This window comes from Anabrus simplex, chromosome 2 (assembly GCF_040414725.1).
Source record: "Anabrus simplex isolate iqAnaSimp1 chromosome 2, ASM4041472v1, whole genome shotgun sequence".
In the NCBI taxonomy this organism is placed as follows: Eukaryota; Metazoa; Arthropoda; class Insecta; order Orthoptera; family Tettigoniidae; genus Anabrus; species Anabrus simplex.
In genome coordinates, this window is record NC_090266.1 from 690,759,054 (window position 1) to 690,782,037 (window position 22,984).

Consider the following 22,984-nt stretch of genomic DNA (forward strand, 5'->3'; position numbering starts at 1 on the left):
AAAACCACTTTGAGGAGGGAATTGAACCCCCCTCTACTTAGTTGATCTCTCGAGGCTGAGTAGACTCCGTTCCAGCTCTCGTACCACTTTTCAAATTTCATGACAGAGCCGGGAATCGAACCCGGGTCTCTGGGGGTGGCAGCTAATCACACTAACCACTACACCACAGAAGCGGACAAGAGTTTATCTATTTGCTTATTTTAATCGATTACCCATCCGACACACTTCAACCAAAAAATTTATTCACAACTCATCCAATTATTCTATGCGGTACAACTGAATGATGTTTGGAACTCATTCGATTATTTTATTCAATTAGTTATTTTATTCTTTAAATAATGGGATAGAGGATATTCGAATATTAAAAGTATTCAATTATTTAAATAATCAGATGGAGGTTATTTGATTATTAAAATTATTCCATTATCCCATCACTAACCCCCATATACCTGCCAGCATCCCTCACTGGCGAACGATACAAGAACTGCTGCCAAATCATATTTGCACATTTTTCCACCTTCAGCACCCTGCAGGAGACCTGCACCTACAGCAAGATTATTCACTTGCTTATTGCACCTTAATTGTGGCTGATTGCTTCGATTAACACTTCATGGATATGACGATGCTTGCCTAGACCTTAAGGTTATATGACAACAGGTTGGCTATTCCTAGAATGGGAGGCTGGCCATTGTATATGACATGAAACCAAAAGACTCTGATATCTTCTTGGTAATTTGCTTTGTAGGTTTCTCAGTTTCTCTAAACGTCCAATAGTGATCGATTTACAGAACTATGAGGATATTTTACATTTAAGTCTACATTTCTTCCTTCATTCTGCAATATTCTCCAGTTTACTTCTAATTTTTCAACCCAACCAAGGGTCTATAAGATATAATAATCTATATATATATATAAAATAACTTGTCCTGACTGACAGACTGACTGACTGACTGACTGACTGACTGACTGACTGACTGTGTTGGGATATAGTACCATATCTGAAGTACTTATTTGATTATTGTTTGGTCAGAGGAGCTATACCAGATGAATGGAGAGTTGCTACAGTAAGCCCTGTGTATAAAGGAAAGGGTGATAGACATAAAGCTGAAAATTACAGGCCAGTAAGTTTGACGTGCATTGTATGCAAGCTTTGGGAAGGCATTCTTTCTGATTATATTAGACAAGTTTGTGAAATTAATAACTGGTTCGATAGAAGGCAGTTCGGTTTTAGGAAAGGTTATTCCACTGAAGCTCAACTTGTAGGATTCCAGCAAGAAATAGCAGATATCTTGGATTCAGGAGGTGAAATGGACTGTATCGCAATTGACCTGTCTAAAGCATTTGATAGGGTGGATCATGGGAGACTACTGGCAAAAATGAGTGCAATTGGACTAGACAAAAGAGTGACTGAATGGGTTGCTATATTTCTAGAATAGATCTCAGAGAATTAGAGTAGGTGAAGCTTTATCTGACCCTGTAATAATTAAGAGGGGAATTCCTCAAGGCAGTATTATCGGACCTTTATGTTTTCTTATATATATAAATGATATGAGTAAAGGAGTGGAATCGGAGGTAAGGCTTTTTGCGGATGATGTTATTCTCTATGGAGTAATAAATAAGTTACAAGATTGTGAGCAACTGCAATGTGACCTCGAAAATGTTGTGAGTTGGACAGCAGGCAATGGTATGTTGATAAACGGGGTTAAAAGTCAGGTTGTGAGTTTCACAAATAGGAAAAGTCCTCTTAGTTTTAATTACTGCATTGATGGGGTGAAAGTTCCTTTTGGGGATCATTGTAAGGATCTAGGTGTCATTATAAGGAAAGATCTTCATTGGGGTAATCACATAAATGGGATTGTAAATAAAGGGTACAGATCTCTGCACATGGTTATGAGGGTGTTTAGGGGTTGTAGTAAGGATGTAAAGGAGAGGGCATGTAAGTCTCTGGTAAGACCTCAACTAGAGTATGGTTCCAGTGTATGGAACCCTCACCAGCATTACCTGATTCAAGAACTGGAAAAAATCCAAAGAAAAGCAGCTCGATTTGTTCTGAGTGATTTCCGACAAAAGAGTAGTGTTACAAAAATGTTGCAAAGTTAGGGTTGGGAGGAATTGAGAGAAAGAAGAAGAGCTGCTCGATTAAGTGGTATGTTCCGAGCTGTCAGCGGAGAGATGGCATGGAATGACATTAGTAGATGAATAAGTTTGAGTGGCGTTTATAAAAGTAGGAAAGTTCACAATATGAAGATAAAGTTGGATTTCAAGAGGACAAATTGGGGCAAATATTCATTTATAGGAAGGGGAGTTAGGGATTGGAATAACTTACCAAGGGAGAAGTTCAATAAATTTCCAATTTCTTTGAAATCATTTAGAAAAACAACAGATAGGGAATCTGCCACCTGGGCGACTGCCCTAAATGCAGATCAGTATTGACTGACTGACTGACTGACTGACTGATTCATCATCACCAAGCCAAAACTACTGGACATAAAGAAATAAAATTTTGGGGATATATTCATAATAAGATGTAGGTGGTCGCTAAGAGAGGAGTTTTGGATATTCCGTCGCTAAGGAGGTGAAAAGGGGGGTGAAATTTTAAAGTGAGTGTATCTGTATCTCAAAACTTTGAAAGTTTACAGATGTAAAATTTGGTATTTAGAATCTTCTTTAAAAATAAGGAAACACGTATTCTTTTGTTTTCAGAAAATCCCAATAGGAGGGGTGAAAAGGGTGAAAAAGGGGTTGAATGCCTTTAATCAGGATACCGGTACTTATATCTCAGAAACTGAAGATACTACAGACCAGAAAATTGGTACTTTTGATCTCTTTTAAAAATAAAGAAACACATATTTTTTTGTTTTTGGAAAATCCAATTAATGGGAGGGTGAAAAGGGGGGGGGGGTGAATTTTTAAAATGAGTGCATTTATATTTCAAAATTTGAAAGTTTATAGATGTAAAAATTGGTATTTAGAATCTCCTTGAGACACGTATTTTTGTTTTCGGAAAATCCCAATAGGAGGGGTGAAAAGGGGTGAAAAAGTGTTTGAATGCCTTTAATGTGGATACTTATATCTCAGAAACTGAAGATATTACAGACCTGAAAATTGGTGTTTGGGATCTCCTTTAAAAAATAAAGAAACACGTATTTTTTTGTTTTTGGAAAATCCAATTAATGGGGGGGATGAAAAGGGGGTGAATTTTAAAAATGAGTGTATCTATATCTCAAAACTTTTAAAGTGTATAGATGTAAAAATTGGTATTTAGAATCTCCTTTAAAAATAAAGAAACACGTATTCTTTTGTTTTTGGAAAGTCCCAATAGGAAGGATGGAAAAGGGTGAAAAAGTGGTTGAATGCCTTTAATGAGGCTACTTATATTTCAGAACCTGAAGATATTACAAACCTGAAAATTGGTATTTGGGATCTACTTTAAAAATAAAGAAACAGGTATTTTTTTTTTTTTTTTGGAAAATCCAAATAATGGGGAGTGAAAAGGGGGTGAATTTTTAAAATGAATGTGTTTACATCTTAAAACATTACAGATGTAAAAATTGGTATAGAATCTCCTTTAAAAATAAAGGAACATGTATTTTTTTGTATTCTGTAAATCCCAATAGGAGGAGTGTAAAAGGGTGAATAATGGGTTGAATGCCTTTAATGAGGATATATATATCTCAGAAATCGAAGATATTACAGAACTGAAAATTTATATATGGGATCTCCTTTAAAAATAAACACATATTTATTTTTGTTTTTGGAAAATCCAATTAATGGCGGTTAAACAGGAGTGACAAATCGGGGTGAATTTTTTGAAAGACTATGTCTGCAGAATATCTGAGAAATGTAAAATGTTACAGACATAAAAAGTGGGTATTTGGAATCTCCTGTAAATGTAAAGAAACATAGGTGATTTGTTTCTGGAAACTCCCCGTAAGGGGAAATAAAAAGGGGTGAAATTTTAAAATGAGAATTTCTACAGTATATATCAAAAAACGTAACATGTTACAGAAGTGAAGAATGGTATTTTTTATCTCTATTAAAAATAAAGAAACGTGTATTTTTAGTTTTTGTAAATACCACACGGTGGAAAGGAGGGGGGGGGGGGGTTAAAAGTGACTGAAAATGGTGTTGAATTATTTTAATTAGGCTACTGATATCTCAAAAATGAAGATGTTACAGATGTGAAATCTGCTTTAAAAGTAAACAAACATGTATTCTCGGAAAATCCAATGAAAGGGGGGGACGTGAAAGATTGAAAAATCAATTGACTTAATTGTATAAGAATATATACATCTAACAAAAACTAATGTTGTTACAGACGTGAAAATTGGTATTTAGATCTCCTTTAAAACAAAGAAAAAGGCTTTGGGGGGGATACCATCTTGGGGGCGGGAGTGAAAAGGAGTTGAATTCTTTTCATGAGGACACATAAATCAAAAACTGAAGAAGTTAGAGTCGTGATAATTGGTATTTAGAAGATCCTTTGGGGGGGGGGGGGGGGGGTGCGGGGGGAGGAGTGTGAAAGGCAGTGAAAGAAAGTGAATTATTTTTATGGGGATACTTATATCTCAAAACTGAAGGTAATAGACGTGAACATTGGTGTTTGGAATCTCCTTTAAACATAAAGAAACACGCCTTCCTTTTATTTTTTTGGGGGGGGGATAAATAAACTTAATGGTGGTGGGGTCTAAAAGGAGCAGAGACCAATTGATTTCACTGTTCATAATGTACTTATCAGGAGTGCTCAGGTGGCAGCGATCGGCCTCTCACAGCTGGGTTCCGTGGTTCAAATCCCGGTCACTCCATGTGACATTCGTGCTGCACAAAACGAAGGCGTGACAGGTTTTTCTCCGGATACTCCGGTTTTCCCTGTCATCATTCATTCCAGCAACATTGTCCAATATTTCATTTCATTTGTCATTCATCGATCATTGCCCCAGAGGAGTGCGACAGTCTTCGGCAGCCGGCTCAATTCCTATTGTCACCGCTAGATGGGGCTTTATTTATTCCATTCCTGACCCTGTCGAATGACTGGAAACAGGCTGTAGATTTTTGATGTACCTATTCTGATCATAAACTGATCATTTTTAATCGTTCCTGGGTTCGTTCTCAATAGCCATCTTTTCCTTCAGAGAACGTTCTTAGATTACAGTAGATTCTCCTGGCATATAAATAAAAATTTAAACACATTTGAAATAAACAATAGGAATGAGATTGACTGTCAAATTCTTCAACTCTATAATAAGGTCAATAATGCATGGAAGTATGTCATTTGTATCACCAGAAAACCCGCACACTTGCCTATCCGCGGCAATGGTGCTGGTCACATTGTCAACAATGACAGTGGCAGCAGATGTAATTTACAGCCAAGTAGCGGTCTTGCATGTTGCTGTGGGGTCCAGAACATCTAATAATAATAATAATAATAATAATAATAATAATAATAATAATAATAATAATAATGTTCTGGACCATCGTCAAATGATACCAATATAAATGGACCGCGCTATAAACAGGTCCTGGACGGGTGATGGCTAAGAATGCAGTCCGGCCGTGGGTTCAGTATCGCCAAGGCACCCAAGATGACACCATGCCGGATCTCCTGAAGGATTCGATGCATGTTAAAAATGCTTATAGGAAAAGATGGCAAAGATTTAGGGACCCAACTGACCAGGTGGAATACCTGGGAAGAAAGATTGAAAAATGGGAGGAAACTTGCCGCAATCTATTAGAAAATGAGTCAGATCGCGAATTTTGGCGGATTCTCTCAGGAAATGAGTCAGATCGCGAATTTCTGCGGATTTTATATAAAACAATAAGCATTCAATTATAAATTTCAGTATAATACCGTAGCGAAGCATGGGTATCTTATTAGTTAAGAATATTACTGTAACATACCTCTGGAACTGGTGTCAGAAGCACTGTGGTGATCAGCAGAGCTGGTGATGTGACATTTTTTGTTTTATAGGGCAAAAGAATGGGACATTAAGAATATATTATTTTCTCAGATCTTATGATTAGGTCTAGAACCATCGATTTTCCTGACTGGAGTATTTCCTTTAATTTGATGATTATTAAATTTCTTTAAGAGAGAATATTTTTGTTGATAATGTTACATGAAACATATGAGTTTATTACTGACTGTTCTGTATTTGAAGGAGTTATTTACATGGTTTCATTCCTTTAATGGCTCAGGATCCTGTGTTGGAGATCAGAGAACTTCTGGATCACCTCAGAGACCACATCCAACTAGTCCTTGGTTGTCTAGCAAGTATCCTCCTGAGCCCACCAAACCATGGAAACCTATCACTGGTAAGATGCTAGCATTATTACAGCTCAGTGAATTTATGCAATCCATTCTATTTAGATATATTCAAGTACATATTCAGAAACCTGTTTCAAGTGTGATTTTGGGATAATTTGTTGATTATTTAATCATCATCATCATCATCAACAACATCAACATCATCAATTCCCCTTATCCAGCTCCAGCTGGGTGGGGGTATTTATCATACTTCTCCAACATCCTCTCTCCTTCCACCATTCTTCTTCTGTAATTCCATTCCAGGTTCTCCTTCTTACACTGGTCTTAATCAAGTCTATTCATCTTTCTCTGGGTGTCCCTCTTGCACTCTTTACCTCAAACTTAGACTCCATCATCAGATGAGTCAATATTTTGCCTAAATTTTGCAAATTCTGAATATTTAATTGTAATAATAATTTTGTATTGCTATTACTAGACTGGGGTAGCCTTTGTTAGGCAGACAGTTTGATGAAGGTGGCAGGCATCAGCCATATACACAAAAAAAAAAAAAAAAATGAAATGGCGTAAGGCTTTTAGTGCCGGGAGTGTCCGAGGACATGTTCGGCTCGCCAGGTGCAGGTCTTTCGTAGACGACCTGCGGATCATGATGAGGATGAAATTATGATGAAGACAGCACATACGCATACCCAGCCCCATTGCTAGAAAAATTAACCAATGGTGGTTAAAATTCCCGACCCTACCGGGAATCTAACCTGGGACCACTGTGACCAAAGGCCAGCACGCAAACCATTTAGCTATGGAGCCGGACCATATACAGGAAACTATGTGTTAGTATGGTGTAGTATAGTGTTGCTGAGGGATGGCAAACAAGAGTGCATGACTCAAGAAGCTCAAGTATTGCCTGATTTCTTGCTGACGAAACACACTCTGTGAGGCTCTTGAGAATAGTAAGTAGCCTATGCTCCTGACATTACATGGTACACTGAGAACGATAACATTCTGTGATGTCACGGTCAAGTGTAGGCGTCAGGTGATGGTTTTCCCTTCTGTTCTTAGTAAATACGTATGTGCAAAAGTCAACCCGTAAGGTGAGCAGTATAATTCCTTTCAGCCTGGTCCTTTGATTTATGCTGGACAGGAAAGATTTGCACCCTTCTGCTCACAATTTAATTTTAGCGCACTTTGATGGCTACTAAAACAAAATTTTAAGCCTGGGAGTGCTTCACAATAGATCCAGGAAATAAAGTGCATTGTAATATTTGTTTCCAGTGTATTAGTTCCAAAAGCAAAAATACATTGGGCATGTTTCACCATTTGAAGAGTCGTGAGGCTTTTCAAGTCAATTGTGCAGCAGCTAGTAGCTCTTCTGCTTTGCATGAATCGTTTGCATCATAAACCACGTTCTGATCTTCTTCATTCCTGTTTTGTAAATAAATAGCAATAATTTTACTGATAGTTTGTGGTGTGGGTTATTGTAGTCACGGCCTAGTTCATGAACCATGGGCAATGGCTGAGTGACCTAGTAAGTAGTTCTGAGAGTTGGGATACCAGTTGCTATGGAATGGGAGTGGGAATCTAGGACATATTCTGAGTGATGGCTCTCCTTGTGCTCAGGCAGATATAACTGTACAATCCACCAGTGGCCCCTGACCCATTAGATGAGAGAACCTCACTGGGAATATGTGTAAGTAAGGGTAACATCCTGCCTCACAGAATTTTCATGAAGCATGCTCGGAACATTTTAAGCAAACCTCGGACCTATGAGAGAAACAGAGTTCCACTTCCATTCGACAGGCAAGGGACTCCTTGGAAATTACTTGGCGAACAAAATGGAATTCGATGTGGAGTTATCAATATTAATGGGGCTTATGGAAGAAAGAAAGTAGAACTGGCTGAGTCAGCAAAGAGGATGCATCTGGATGTGTTAGGAGTTAATGATATTTGGGTAAGTGAAGATAACAAGGAAGAGATAGGAGATTATAAAGTGTACTTGACGAGTGTTAAGAAGGGAAGGGCAGAGTGTGGGGTAGGACTTTGTCAGGAATACTATTGCACACAACATACACCTACCAGCAAAAAAGCAAAACACTGCGTATTTCAGACAAAATTTAAAGATAATCCATTTGAAGCACGATAAAAATAAAATATTATGACATTACAAAAATATGGTAATGTATCATAAATTAATTAGTCCATTTGAGAAGTTTCAGCGCAATAATTTATAAAGATTGTTGATCGTGACAATCACAACAGTCCACCAACATGAATTTGGAAATGTTGAAACCTGGAGCTCTGCACAGTTTTGTATGCAGTCCATTTGTCGACATGTTTTCAACACATTTCCATTGCCTCAGTAATGGGTATTACCACATCTAGCCACAGTTACAGCTGTGATTCGATCAGGAATGCTCAGGATGCAATCTGGAATGTTCTCTTGTGGTATGAGCTCCCATTCTGCCTGGAGTACAGCCCAAAGTTGAGCCAGTGTGTCAGGGGCACGACTCCTAGCACATTTTCCAAGCATAACCCAGACATGCTCTATCGGGTTTAGGTTGGGACTACAAGCAGGCCACACCATGCACTCAATTCCAACTTCATCCAGGTACTTACGTACACAGATGGCAATGTGTGGGCGAGCATTGTCATGCATCAGGATAAAATTCTTGCTGATGACAGGTGCAAAAGGCACCACATGATCCACTAAAATCTCTTTGATGTATTAGTGTATTGATGTGTTTGCTTCTATTCTCAAGGAACACAAACTCTGTGTGCGCATCAGTGGTAATCCCCGCCCAGACCATCACAGAGCCTTCATTGAACTGTGTTCTTACAGAGAATGTATAGGGTAAATAACATTCCCTGGACCTTCTCCATACTCCCTCCCTTCCATCCGGTGCCCTCAATCAGAATCTGGATTTATCTGTGAACCAAGCTCCACTGCTCCACAGTCCAGTTTCGATGGGCATTGGCAAATTGCATCTGAGAGGCGTGGTGCCCACGTATAAGCCGAGGTCCTGTGCCGAGCCTCTTGGACGTTAAATCCACTTCATACAACCTTCTCCTTACTGTCCTCTGTCCTTTCGCTGATGTTCGTGCCCCATACTTGCTGCAAACGATTTCTGCCATCCACAGCTGTTGTGTATCGATCACGAAGAACCTGCATTACGAGAAAGGGATCATAGCACTCAGTAGTGCTTCTCCTACAACCAGAACCGGGCCTCCTGGTGAAGATAATTTCCTCTCTGTAACTTTTAACTGTTCTGTACACATTAGAACAAGACGTGCCGGTAACGCCTGCTATTTAGTGTATACTGCAGCCATCCTCCACCAATACTATGGCCCTTGCTGCATTTTCGGGTGAAAAAGCCATTATGACCTGGCTTAGAAGCGAGACTAGCTGTTATAGACAAGCTGTAATGTCCACAAAAATAAGTGGTGTGAGAATTGCAGCAATAACCTTACGACAGCTGTTTGTGGTTATTCTTGTCAAAAGGCGGGATATGCTAGTATTACTGTTGTGATTGTCACAATCACTAATATTTATCAATTATTGTACTGAAACTTCTCACATGGGCTAATTAACTTATGATACATTGCCATTTTGTAATGTCATAACATTCAATTTATACAAGGTTTCAAATTGCCTAACATTAAATTTTGTCTGAATTACATAATGTTTTGCTTTCTTTGACAGGAGTGTGGTTTCTGTTAGGCATGTAAATGAGTGAATAATGTTGATAAATTTGTCATTTGGAGGAATTAGGTTCAGAATTGTCTCAGTGTATTCACCATGTGAGGTTGCAGATGAGGATGAAGTTGACAAGTTTTGTGAAGCATTCAGTAACATCATAGTCGGGATCAACAGCAAGGATAAGATAGTGCAAATGGGCGATTTCAATGCTGAGACCTGTGGAACATGTCTCTGTCAAGAAAGGTTTACTAGATGGTGTAAAATATTATTGTAGAATATTTTATTTGTATTCCCTTTATCTACCTAAATTTGGAAATGTAACTACTAGATTGTATATTATTATTATTATTATTATTATTATTATTATTATTATTATTATTATTATTATTATTATTATTATTATTATTATTATTATTATTATTATTATTATTATTATTCTGTGATATTTTGTAGAGTTCTGGAAAATTTTGTCACACAGACTTTTGGAACAGGTTGTGTCGGCCCCTGTCGATTCTAGAAGCATGTCTTTACTAATTTTGGAAGATAGGAAAGTTCGCAATCAGTTAGATGATGTTCTAAAATATTGTGAAAACATTGCGACGTGAAAAAGGGTTTTGATTGGTGGATCTGGGTGGCGATAGGAACCCTCCTGTGCTCTGATTGGTCACTCGGTGATCACACCGGGGCCAGTCTTGCCTCCTTAAGAGAGTGAGGTGAGATTTCGTGGTCTTTCGTTTTCTCGTCAGTCCAGCGATCAGATCCATGTTGGCGAATCCTCCCTCCCGGGATGAGCTACCTTGAGGTAAGCACTGTTAGTTTCAGTTCAATCTTAATTTACAGTTAATGTTCACTTTTATTTTCACATAGGAGTTTACCCTACTCGCCCAGACTCGCCACTCAATTTCCATTATGTGGCGCAATTGTCGGAAAGCGCGTTAACTTTCATTTAATATTGTATTTGTATCCTGTGGTTCCTCTTAGCCTCAAAATTGTATTGTAGAAGTTGCATTATGTTAAGATATCTTTAGTTTACCTCTTGGCCTAAGAAGAAAGCTCTCGGCAAATATATCTAATTTGTACTTTGGATATAGCGTAACTGGATTGTTTAGATAGATGGATTTTGTTCGGAATTTTCTTTGTAATTTTTATTTTGGAAAATATTATTGTGAATCAAGGGATCACCGTTGATTTTTCTGGAAACCCGCTGCCTTCATATCCCAATTGCCCTGGTAGGTTTCTCAGAACCGCTCCACATTCCTTTATCTTGGTTGTCACGTTGCCCAACCTGATGTACATTATTTGTTTGTATTGGCACAGTTCATCTGATGTTTTATTTGGTGCTAAGGTTTTAAGGTGCCGTGTAAGTTAATTTATTTTCCCCTTTTTTAACTGTGTACCGTGTAACCACTGGAATAATATAGAGTTTGAGAGATGTTGCACCATTCAACACATTGTAAAATATATTAAATTTATTGGGCAAAGACGGGTTTCGACTCCCTTGGAGTCATCATCAGTTTTTGTTGAATATCAAATCAAGGGGAATCTGACAACAATCATCATATAAAAAATTATGTACCCAAAGGCGATTGCCTGAGAACACATCAGTGGGTTACAAAACATTACCTTGAAATGTAACGTACACATGATAAGCAAACTTGGAACTTAAAAAAAGCAGGGCACCAGAAAATAGACCGCAAATCGCACGACATATGCACCTACCAACCTTACATGTTTGCTCTTTATAGGAAAGGAGTGTTCCCTGCTTTGACTAGCGGCGTAACTGCAAGGTAAACATAGCCAGTGCCTGCGCCCCATATTCCCTCAGTCATGTTTACCCTGTTGTAGTGTGCGGAGTGTAGCCTTGTGGTGAACTTGACAACATAATGACACAACAACACCATTTGGACCCCGTTTTGCAGGGTAGAATACTCGGCCGCCTGGAAGCAGGCCAGACACAGACCGAAGTCGCCGTATCCTTGAATGTGCCACAAAGTATCATTTCCAGGCTTTGGAAACAATGTAGGATGCGAAATGGTTTATTTTGTCACCTATTCAATACATGTAAATTTTACATTTAGGAATTTATTCTTAATTCCGCTTGAGACATGTTTCGCCCTTCATTGAGGGCATCATCAGTCAAAATTACCTCCTCAAGGCAAAAATCAGGTACCTGATTAGTATTTAACATGCACAAATTAATACACATTACAATGGGAAAAATTAAGTACGAGAAACTCTTGTACAATGGTGATGGTTAAACAATATAAGTTTAAAGAATAAGAAGTCGGCACCAATGCTTAAAATTACTGGGTAATTATAGCAGAGTTCAGCAGTGGTGCTCAGAAGAATAATTGATGCACTCATAGGAAATTATAAAGTTTTAAAATTATTTACAGTATAACAGTCGGGGGGAAAGGGTATACTGCTCGGCGTCAATGTTTTTAACAAAAATTACTGCCAATGGTTGGTAACTATACAGTAAATTTACATTATCCAAATGAACAGTTGAGAATTTACAGTTTATATACATATTTACAAGAGAGCAGCTTGGTGAGCAAGGATATAAAAAAGTATATTACCAAGTGCGTCCCGTTGCTTTAATCGTTGGAAGATGATTGTAGCATTGACATATCAGAAATATGCAGAGTGGTTTAATCTTGGTTAATAATCACAGGGGGCAGGGAAAATATTCCATAGCCAAATGAGCTTCTATAGGCAACAAACAGAAAGTTGTCTGTTAAACTCTTCAGAGGTGCGGTTGGTCCAGACTTCCTCTTAATGGATGATAATGCCCGACTGCAGTGGACTGCTCTGGTGGATGAATTTCTGGTTGGGGAAAATATTCATAGCATGGTCTGGCTAGCAAGGTCTGCGGATCTGAATCCTATACAACATGCCTGGGATGCATTGGGGAGGCAAATTGTATCCCATCAGCCTCTACCAAGGACCCTCCAAGGCATTCACATTGCCCTTTCGGAGGAATGGGATCAACTGCCACAAGAGCTCTTGGGCCATCTGATAGAAAGCATGCCATGTCGCTGCAAAGGATGTGTGGCCGTTAAGGGTAACTATACACCCTATTAACAGCATATTTTGTTGTGGAAAATATTGCCAACTTTTGTTAGTGTTTGTCAACGGTATACCTTAGCTATCAGAACCTTTCTGACACTGTTTTTTTGGACAAGTTGTGTGACATATGGTGTGTGATTCAGCTTCCATTTGTTCAGCAATCCGTCTGACATTCCTATCAGGCGGTATGGCCTCGTTTAGTGATTATGCTTAACTTTTGGACACTGATGTATCATTATAAGCATAGTTTGGTCTAGGTACAGTTTGACTTAAGTATATTGGATCTCGAGTTGTTTTCATGTGAAGAAATCCAGGTTCATAATTGTTATTGCTAGAGATTTCTGCAAATGAGTTAGCCAGTTGATCAGCTATTTTTTTGAGGTTTCATTTATAATTGATCCAGAGACTGGATCTCTTAGAGAGGCAATGCAGAATGTACCATATTTACTGTTTATTCCTTTGATTTTATTCCACATAACTTTTTGTGAAGTTTGGGAAGTTAACCCATATGCACCAAACCGCCCTGTGCACTGACATTGCTAGGAATTTGCCAAATTTTTAGTATGCAACCTTGGTGTTGCAAGCTTTTGGTTAAAACAGTATAATGGATAGTGGGTGATCGACTGCACATATTGTCATGGGACCTGTTTTATATTATTGAGAAATTCCACGCTATTGCTCATGACACAAAAAGCAGATTAATACAGAAATATAACACATAAAAAGTCCCTTTGAAAACTTAAATTTTTCATTAACTTATCTTACCTTAGAAGTTATTTAGTGTGTGGTATAGCCTTAATTATACGACATGAGCCTAACATTTGCCTGATTTGGAAATAAGAATATAATGGGAAACCATTCACGAAGCAGCGAATGATGAGATTCGAACCTACTATCTCCCAAACATGAACATACAGCCGTATGTTTCACGCGGTATATTTATTATTATTATTATTATTATTATTATTATTATTATTATTATTATTATTCAGTCTGAGGATCAGTGGTAAAGTGTTTGCATTCAGGTACCAAGATTGTAGGTTCAAATCCAGCAGTCGTAATCATATCTTGAGGGGCGGGAGAAAGTCCATTCGGCATTCCATGTCGTACGATATTACTACACGAAAGATCTCTGCTGATACATTTCGTGTTCATTCATGCTCAGGATCACTAATAACTTCTTCCTCACTATCACTGCTGAAATCAGAGCCTAAAACATCAAGTAAGGTCTGAATTTTGCTATTACTGAGCAAATCGCGCAAACAAGCAACTTCCTTCTCAGCCATCTTGTCAACAACAGAATACCGATTTCTCGATCGATATTTTAATTAATTCTCTTTGCCAAAGAAGCATACCAGAGCACTGTGGTGACACTCTGAGACACCAAGAACAGATTTCAAGTAGAAATATTTCCAGAAAAAGCCAACAGATGTCACAAACGTCCCCAATATTCTGCCTTGCACCCCGGCATATCAGGCCGCTTGTGGAGTCCTGGGCCAGCCTCTCGAGTGCATATCAGTCCGCTTACAGGTGCATAGGAGTTAAGGAGGAGACGAATATTAACCAGGAGGTTTTCTTACTAAATTTTATTTTATTTCTTGCTATTGCTCGATATTTCTGAAAATTAATTTTGTTTTCAGGTGTAGGATTTCTTTTGTAGAGGTAGTAAGCACGGTTTTTACTTTTGATAGCCTCTTTACAGGAGTAATTCCACCAGGGGACCGTTTTCTTAAAGGGCATAGGAGTTGTTTTTGTACTCTGGTCTGTAGATTTAATTATTACTTAAACAATTAAACAATATCACTGATGTGCTTAGAAATAAATTTATTTGTTGGAGTTAGATCATGTAAATAGTTAATTACAGTCATTCTAAATGATTTCCAATTGGCCTTATTTAAATTCCACTTACATGTATTGGGGTTTTGACGTGTTGTCTAGAGAACTTCGATCATTGTTAATTATAATGGGGAAGTGGTCACTTCCTTTTAGAGTTGAATAAATGGACCATTTAAACAGTGCAGCTATGTCTGGCGTACATGTAGTTAAATCTGTGTTACTGTATGTTCTGCGTGCTATATCAGAACGGGTTGGAGCAGTTGAGTTCAATATTACTAGAGAAAATTCATCTAGTGTCTTCTCTACTTCTTTCCTTATTGCATCAGCATTGTGACTACCCCATAGACTGTTGTGGCTATTAAAATTTTAAATCATCAGTGTGAGATGTACTATTTGTAAGAAAATAAACATTGCATATGCATTTAGCTTGTGGTAGGTATAATAAAACTGTGACTAATTCTAAATCGGTAGTTAAAGGAACCTCTTCATGGTGTAAATTATTTTTAACATAGGTTGCTACGCCTCCACTTGCATGATTTGGATTCATTTGTTTTTTATAATATACTTTCAACTGTCTTTAATGGGAAACAAAGTTGTCTTGAAAGTTAGTTTCTTGTAGACAGACAACTGAAGGCTGATGCTTATTTAGTAGAAGTTGTAAATACTCTCACTGTGATCGAAAACTGTTGAGGTTCCATTGAAGTAATGTTAAAGTCATAAGAATGACAAACAGATATAGAGGGAATATTATCATTATTTTGTAAGTGAAGTAGAGTCATTGCTGGAGTAATCTGGAACTAAACTGTTAATTGCTTCATTTCAGTTTTGACTGCTAGCCTTAAGCAGTTTCTTGACTAATCGAGTACGGTACTCCTGTTCTTTATGGATTTTTCAGTGTAGTATGGATATAGTTTTTGAAGGGCTTGGGCTAAACCCTCTAGATCTTTGGTGTAATTGGAAGCTATTGTTATGTCATTAACTCCAACACTGTTTTCAAAAAAAGGATTGGAGTTGTAAGTAACTGAGGAGAAAGGACTGAGGGTTGGCTTCTAGGACTTGCTTAATTGACTTAAGCATATCACTAATAGTTGTGCTTTCCTTCTCTGTCTTTGGTTTCTTATAAGTTTGTTTTGTCTTGTGTTTCCCTGTCTGTTTATTTGTTGAAGATTCAGTTGTTAGGGGAGGTTTCTTAAAATCAAGGTCTTTTCTGTCTGTAGTTTCACTGCTAGATAGTGATATTGGCCTCTTTGATCCAACAAGATGAACATGTGAGGGGTTTTGAGGAAATTCCAAAGGAGAGGTTAGAGTAGTTTCGACTGAAGGTAAAGGACCACAGTTTTGGTCTTGGGAATACTGAAGAGTTGTAATGTAGCAGCTGTCTGAAGAACAGTTTGTGAGGGAGTACAGGTAATATTTTCTTGACCGTTTGTTTTCATTTTTTCTGTATCCTCTACTAATTGAGGAAATTCTGTTAGATTGATTTTGCCACAAGAATAACTGTTTTGATTTAATGAGGAGTTTTCATTTATCATTTCAACATTATCAGGACAGTTTCTAGCTAAGTGCCCCTCAGTTTTACAAAGGAAGCAGGTAGATATGTTGGAGGATAAATCCAGTAATTGGTACCCTCATATTCGATTTGGAGTGAGTCTGGAAGTTTGTTAAAATCTTCATTATGAACATAAATCTGTCTCCAAAAACTGAGAATGTGAGAAAATCCAGGGATTGTTAGAGCTGCTCTAATAGGGGAGATCTTTGACATTGGTTTAATGCCAAGTTTGGGAAATTCTTCTTCAATAACAATATTAGGAATCACAGGGCAAACATTAGATAGAGTAACTAGTTTGTTTTTAGTTAGGAGAGGTCTTATTTCCACGGGAACACTATTTATGAGAATCTTGAGGTGTTTTGAAATTAATTCTTGAACACACTTTTGATTTGCAAGGAAGATACATATTCTTCCAGGGCTAGGGCTAGTCAGTTTTCCAATTGCTAGTATATAATCTTGGATACTAATACCATCACAAGATTAAATAACAAGAGCTTGATCTTTGGTAGGATAGGATTGCATTGCTGCAGAGTAACTTAACCTTGGGTTGTTAGTAGATTGATTAGGTACTTTAGGAACAGTAACAGAGGTTGTCATGAGGTTACCTGGTTCACCGGTACAGGTGAGAATGTTGCTTTCTTTATCCTGTGGATTAATGAGTTTACATGAGACTGGCTGATTTTCATTATTTAGATTCAGTGAGTTAGCAAGATCTTGCTGACCTCCAGGTGGCCATTATCGGTTAACTAGCAGGATGAGGTTAGTTATGAAGTTGATCCTTTAATGTACGCTAACCTCCACAATGCAGATTTAAAACCACACTCACTTACAAAAGTACTTGGCAGCTTCACTCTGGTGCTTCAGACGGTAAAATATAGCTCAGAATACCAATTATTCAATAGTTCTAAGTGACAATATTACACGCGAACATCATGTAAGTCACTGCCATCTTGAAAAACGTCTGCGAGACTTGTTGGTCTCTTGGAAGTGCATTTCTCTGTTGCCAAGGTAGCGCATGCTACATTCGGACACTGAATACTTGCAGCCCGCTGCGCTATGCCTGTATGTTCCGGTGTAACTGATCACCGCAAGTTTATATGGTGCAGTATTCTTGTTCTCTGTGGACTAACAAACAATTCTGAGATCACAGAAAACGCATGTCCCATACCCAAAACACTCGTAAAATATGTCTGTACCAGAGTGGAATAGAGCATCAATAGTCACTTCTGCACCAATTCTCTCACTGAACTAGTGCAGTGCTATTTCCTACCGGCTGATAATACGTTGCCTAGTATTTGGTATGCCCAGTTTTGCAATAGGAAGGCTGCTAGCTGAGTAATTGACATATTTATTTCGAAATGCATCTGGAGCTGCGTGATGGACGCGTCAAATATGTGAACAATTCTTTTTTCCACTTTGGGCCCAAAAATGTTGTGATGTGTAAATTATGCAAAGGCGTAAATTATGCAAGGGCGTTAATTATGTGAGAAAATACGGTACTGTTAAGGATTAAAACCTCACATCCCAATAGCCAAGATGTTGAAGTAGTAGTCCTATCCTAGACTTACTGACATGTGATAGGACACATAATTCACTTATTGAATGAATATTGTGGCATTATTGTTTTGTTGTTGTTGTTGTTGTTGTTGTTGGAAAGGATTGAATAATAACTAATTGCTCATCTGCTAACATAATTTCATAATGAAAATAAATTCTACAACTAAGGTTATCAGAATGGATTGTTTTCCAGTTGCTATCAGCTGCACATTACTGGCCAATATTCTTACCCACCATAGTAACAAGAGAAAATATACTTATAGTAGTTCAACATTGCACTAACTGTATAGAAGGATTACAGCAATTCAAGGATGAGAAAGGGATAGGCCTTGGAAGTTGTGTTAAGGTACATGCTCAGTATTTGCCCGGTATGAAAACAGAAAACTACGGAGAACCGTCTTCAGAATTCAAGCCCACCATCTCCCGAATGCAAGCTTACAGTTACATGACCCAAACCGCACAAGCAACAATCTTAGTAGAAAAGATAGTCTATTATGCAGGGTGTGGTAAAATGTTTTTTCACAAATTAAAAGGAGTGTTAGTGGGTATAAAATATGGAAGTATTGTGAACATAGGAACCATAGGTGTACGGTTATTAGTTTCGGCATAAACAAGCCCCACTGTTTTTCTGAGCATGAAACCCCAGCTGAGAGCAAGGAAGACGTAGTCACAGGGATATTTGAGGCTGTACATCATATCTGAGAAATGCCGAGAATTTTCCAAAGAATATACAAATCAGTGTTGCGTCGATGTGAATTGTGCCCCCAAGTTGGAAGTAGACATTTCAAACATTTGCTCTTAGGCACTGTATGTTTATCTTTCTTTATTGTCTGCAGGTAATATGTAAACAAAAAACAAATAATGTTGCATGTTTTCACTCAAGTGCCTGGGAGGTTGGCAGCTGATCTTAAATATTTAAGCGCATGTAGCGTCGAAACTAATCACCGCAGTCCTATGATTCCTATGTTCACAATATTTGTATTTGTATCCTATAACACTCCTTTAATTTATAAAACAAAATTTTTCTGCACTCTGTATATACTGAACAGACCAAATAAGTCGAAAGTTTTTTCGAGTACCCTGAGGCTGAACAGTCAGCCATGGAGCAAGACATACATATCCTTTAAAGTACTAGTAGTACTATCCTAGATTCACTGACAAGTGATAGGACACATTATTCACTTAGTGAACGAGCATTGGAGTATTATTGTTGTTGTTGTTGTTATGCTCTAGTTGTTGAAGAGAAAAAATAATTATTGGCTCCGCGGTGTAAGGGTTGCGTGCCTGCCTATTACCCAGAGGTGCCAGGTTCAATTCCCGGCTAGGTCAGGTATTTTTACCTGGATCTGAGGGCTGGTTCGAGGTTCACTCAGCCTATGTGATTACAATTGAGGAGCTATCTGACAGATAGATGGTGGCTTTGGTTTAGAAGGCCAAGAATAAGGGCTGAGAGCATTCATTGTGCTGACCACATGACATGTAATCTGCAGGCTTTTAGGTTGAGCATCGGTTGCTTGGTAGGCCAAGGCCCTTTGGGGTAGTTGCGCCATGGGGTTTGGTTTGGTTTGCTCCTCTACTAACATAATTGTTTAAGTGCTAATAAATTCTACCACTAAAGTTACCATTAGGGATTTATCTCCATCCGCTATCAGCTCCACATTACTGCTCAGCATTCCTACCCACCGTAGTAACAAGACAAAATATACTTTTATTCTAGTAGGATGAAAATGGGATAGGACCGCATAGCCTACTTTCTCAGTAGAAAAGATAGCTTACTATATGTTCCTACTAAAGAGATCAAATAAGTTGGAAGTTTATTACAAGTAATATATAGTTGTAAATAAATTTTCATAGAATGGCTATTTAATTGTGATGATATATTGTAATCATTGTTGTTGTTTATTCTTAGCTTGTTAGAAAGAAAAAAATATATATTCAATCGCTACATGATAGCACTAAAATATTTATTACTTTCATTTTCAGCTCCTCCTCGAAAGCCTGGCGGAGTTCAGAATGCTGCTACTTTACCTGCTCGACCCCTCATGATGATTTTGGGCCTTACTCTACTCATATCACGCAGCTTGTGAAGGTGTGGAGATGCTGATCTTCACTAATCAACAGTATTATGTGCAGTGGTGCACTGCAAAATGTGTGTGAACTTATGATGCGTAGCAGGACAGTTAATACATTGAACAGTGAACAAATGGTCAAAGCTTTACTAGCTAGTGTGGTGATAAAAAGTGTTCTCATGTTGAAAAGACTGTTAGTGAATGCGAGAGTGGTGGGACTTTCACTGTGATAGGTGAAGTACATGTACAACTGTTATGATTGCATTCTGTTAAATACCTAATCATCCTTTTATCTTCATAAATGTGATCAGAGGGTTATATCATAACCCAGACAGTCTTCTGTATATTTATTAAAAGTTTTCTAACTTTTCAGGTTAAGATAATGTAAGTTACAAATAATTTGCATGTAAGTGAAGGAATGACAAATTACCGAATAGTTTATATAAACATTTTAAAAGAATGAAATGAAAGTGTACATTTTTCAAGATGATCGAGACAAATTGCAGTACAGTGTAAAGACAGGAATAAGTTACCAGTTTGGTTTAAAACTCTTGTACATGCAGTATATAATTTTGAGAGTGAATATTTACTTGAGCATGCCAGATATCTCACTCTATCAAACAACATGAAACTAAATGACTATATTCTGTTCAGTAAACAAACATGGATTTAATATTTTTAGTTTTAACTATTGAAAATTATCTGAGTGTTGTCCATGTGCACAATAGTATTATTGTGAGACTCTTGCATAGCCAAAAGCTCAGTACTGATACCATATTTTATTTCTATTGAGTGTAGATATCTGGTTAACACAGGTTGCACTAAACTATGATACCGTATGAATATCAATAGAGGCAGGTTAAATCAACCAGGTCAACTGCTAGTGATGCCATTCAACATTTTTGATATTCCCATTTATTCATTTATCTTCAGAAGTTGTATATTAAATATTGAAGATGGCACTAATTTATGGTGTACAATCAATGCAGAGTAACATTGTTGAGAACAAATCATTTATTGTCTAATCCATTTGAAATGTCCATAAACTAAACAGTACTGATCTAAGACAAGATAAATTACAGTCAAGTAGTAGTTCATGTACAGCATAAAATTTCATCTCAAAAGAACTGGAAACAAAATAACTTACATCATACTGTTTTTTCCTTCTTTGGACTAATGTACAATGTTTAACTCTGTAGCCTTATACAGTAAGTAGGGTTAAATGTTATCTTCACATAGAGAATTTCATTGGCACAGTTCTTTTACATAATGTTCCAAAATATTTCAAACATTTGAATTTTATTTATGACCACAATGTTTTATCTTCCAGAGGGCTTTTATTCAAATTTTATTATCAATTACATCAAATGATTTGGAGTGATGTATTTCTGAAGGTACTGAACAGTTTTGTCAATCCATAAAAGCAGCTATTTGCAAGAGGTAATTTCATTTTACCCAGTAGGCTATACGCAAGTGATCGCCAGATCCTTATGTTGTGAGGTGGTTGGCAAGTTAAAAATTGATTATGGTTTCTTTTCCTATTTGTTTTACGTCGCACCGACACAGATAGGTCTTATGGCGACGATGGGACGGGAGAGGGCTGGAAGTGGGAAGGAAGCGGCCGTGGCCTTAATTAAGGTACAGCCCCAGCATTTGCTTGGTGAGGAAATGGGAAACCGTGGAAAACCATCTTCAGGGCTGCCGACAGTGGGGTACGAACCGATTATGGTATGTCGTGAGGAGGTTGGCAAGGTAAAAGTGATCATGGTGTATAAAAATTAAGGATTTAAAAAAATCTTTGGGTTGTTGAAAAGAAGAATTACGAGAAAAGGTACCTAATAATTGCTGTCAAGTCTGTAAAGACTGTTAAGTTCAGCATTAATAAAGTGTCCAAACAATTTTTAGTGCCATACAACTCTGTAAGAGTATGAGAAAGGGAATATGGAAATCAGTCAATATTTAATTCCAGCAAGGAGAAACATTTAGTTAAAGGACTTCTAATCTGAGCAGCACTGTGATTCCTTTCACGTAAGTTATATGTATCAGTCCTGAGTTCTATTTTATTGATTCATAGCTCTCTATTGCTTGGGTTAAAAATTAAAAATTAGGTATATTTAGAGCAAATGATTATCTTAAGTGATATTTTAAATTCTGTTGACTAATATATCTGTTCATATTTGTACATACATACCTCCCAATGCAGCTGATTAAAGGTTTAGAGAAATATTTATGTTCATAATACTCTGAATGGGCTATATATCCTTAAATGTAGTTTCCCTTTACTGGATTTAGTTAAAAATATTATTCAAAGCTAACTTCATAGAAAAACAGTTGCCTGTTCAACTTAATCCTGCCAAAGTGGGTGAAGCAGATTGCTATTATCACATATTAAGAGGAACATTTGTGATTACAATGATTACAATTATGTATAGAGGTTTGTAGAATGTAATTTTTATAAAACTCTTAAGCAATATTTTAAATTAAAAAATAAAATAATGAAATATTAAAAATCTACCAACTTCATCTGCCTCTACAGTATCTGTGATCCGCTCAGATGAACTGAGACATTCTTTGTGTTCTAATTTTTCTACTACTTACGGAAATAATGTACATCTTGTTGAGTTGAAAATGAAATAAAAATCAGTTTTACATATTCTTCATTGTAGACTTTAGAAACCAACCTGCAAACAAATCAAGAAATGGACATGATATAGGCTTTTGGGCTTGTGCCATGTCAAGAAAATAAGGTAGAATTCTTTACGTTTCAAAACGTAAAATGTATAACAAAGCCCAATAGCCTATCTCATGTCTATAAGTTTGGGCTGTGAAAGCATCAATGGCAGCAAATCAAGAAATGGCAAATGAGAATAAGTTTGTAGTCTGTTCTCTCCTTACAAGTTTGTTTATCACTAACTTCTCCCACCATTCCATCCCAGGTAGGTAAGCAC

At 37.4% G+C, this 22,984-nt stretch overlaps 1 protein-coding gene across 1 annotated transcript in view; it reads left to right on the forward strand.

Annotated features, from left to right (window-relative positions):
- The window catches only part of LOC136864376 (uncharacterized), a 444,399-nt gene extending 421,725 nt beyond the window's left edge, over window positions 1–22,674 (forward strand). The window contains exons 12-13 of the mRNA XM_067141298.2: window positions 6,196–6,312; window positions 19,951–22,674. Coding sequence (XP_066997399.2) covers window positions 6,196–6,312; window positions 19,951–20,054 — 221 coding nt within the window. The 3' untranslated portion in view covers window positions 20,055–22,674. The remainder of the gene's footprint in view (window positions 1–6,195; window positions 6,313–19,950) is intronic.
- Window positions 22,675–22,984: the final 310 nt, after the last annotated feature.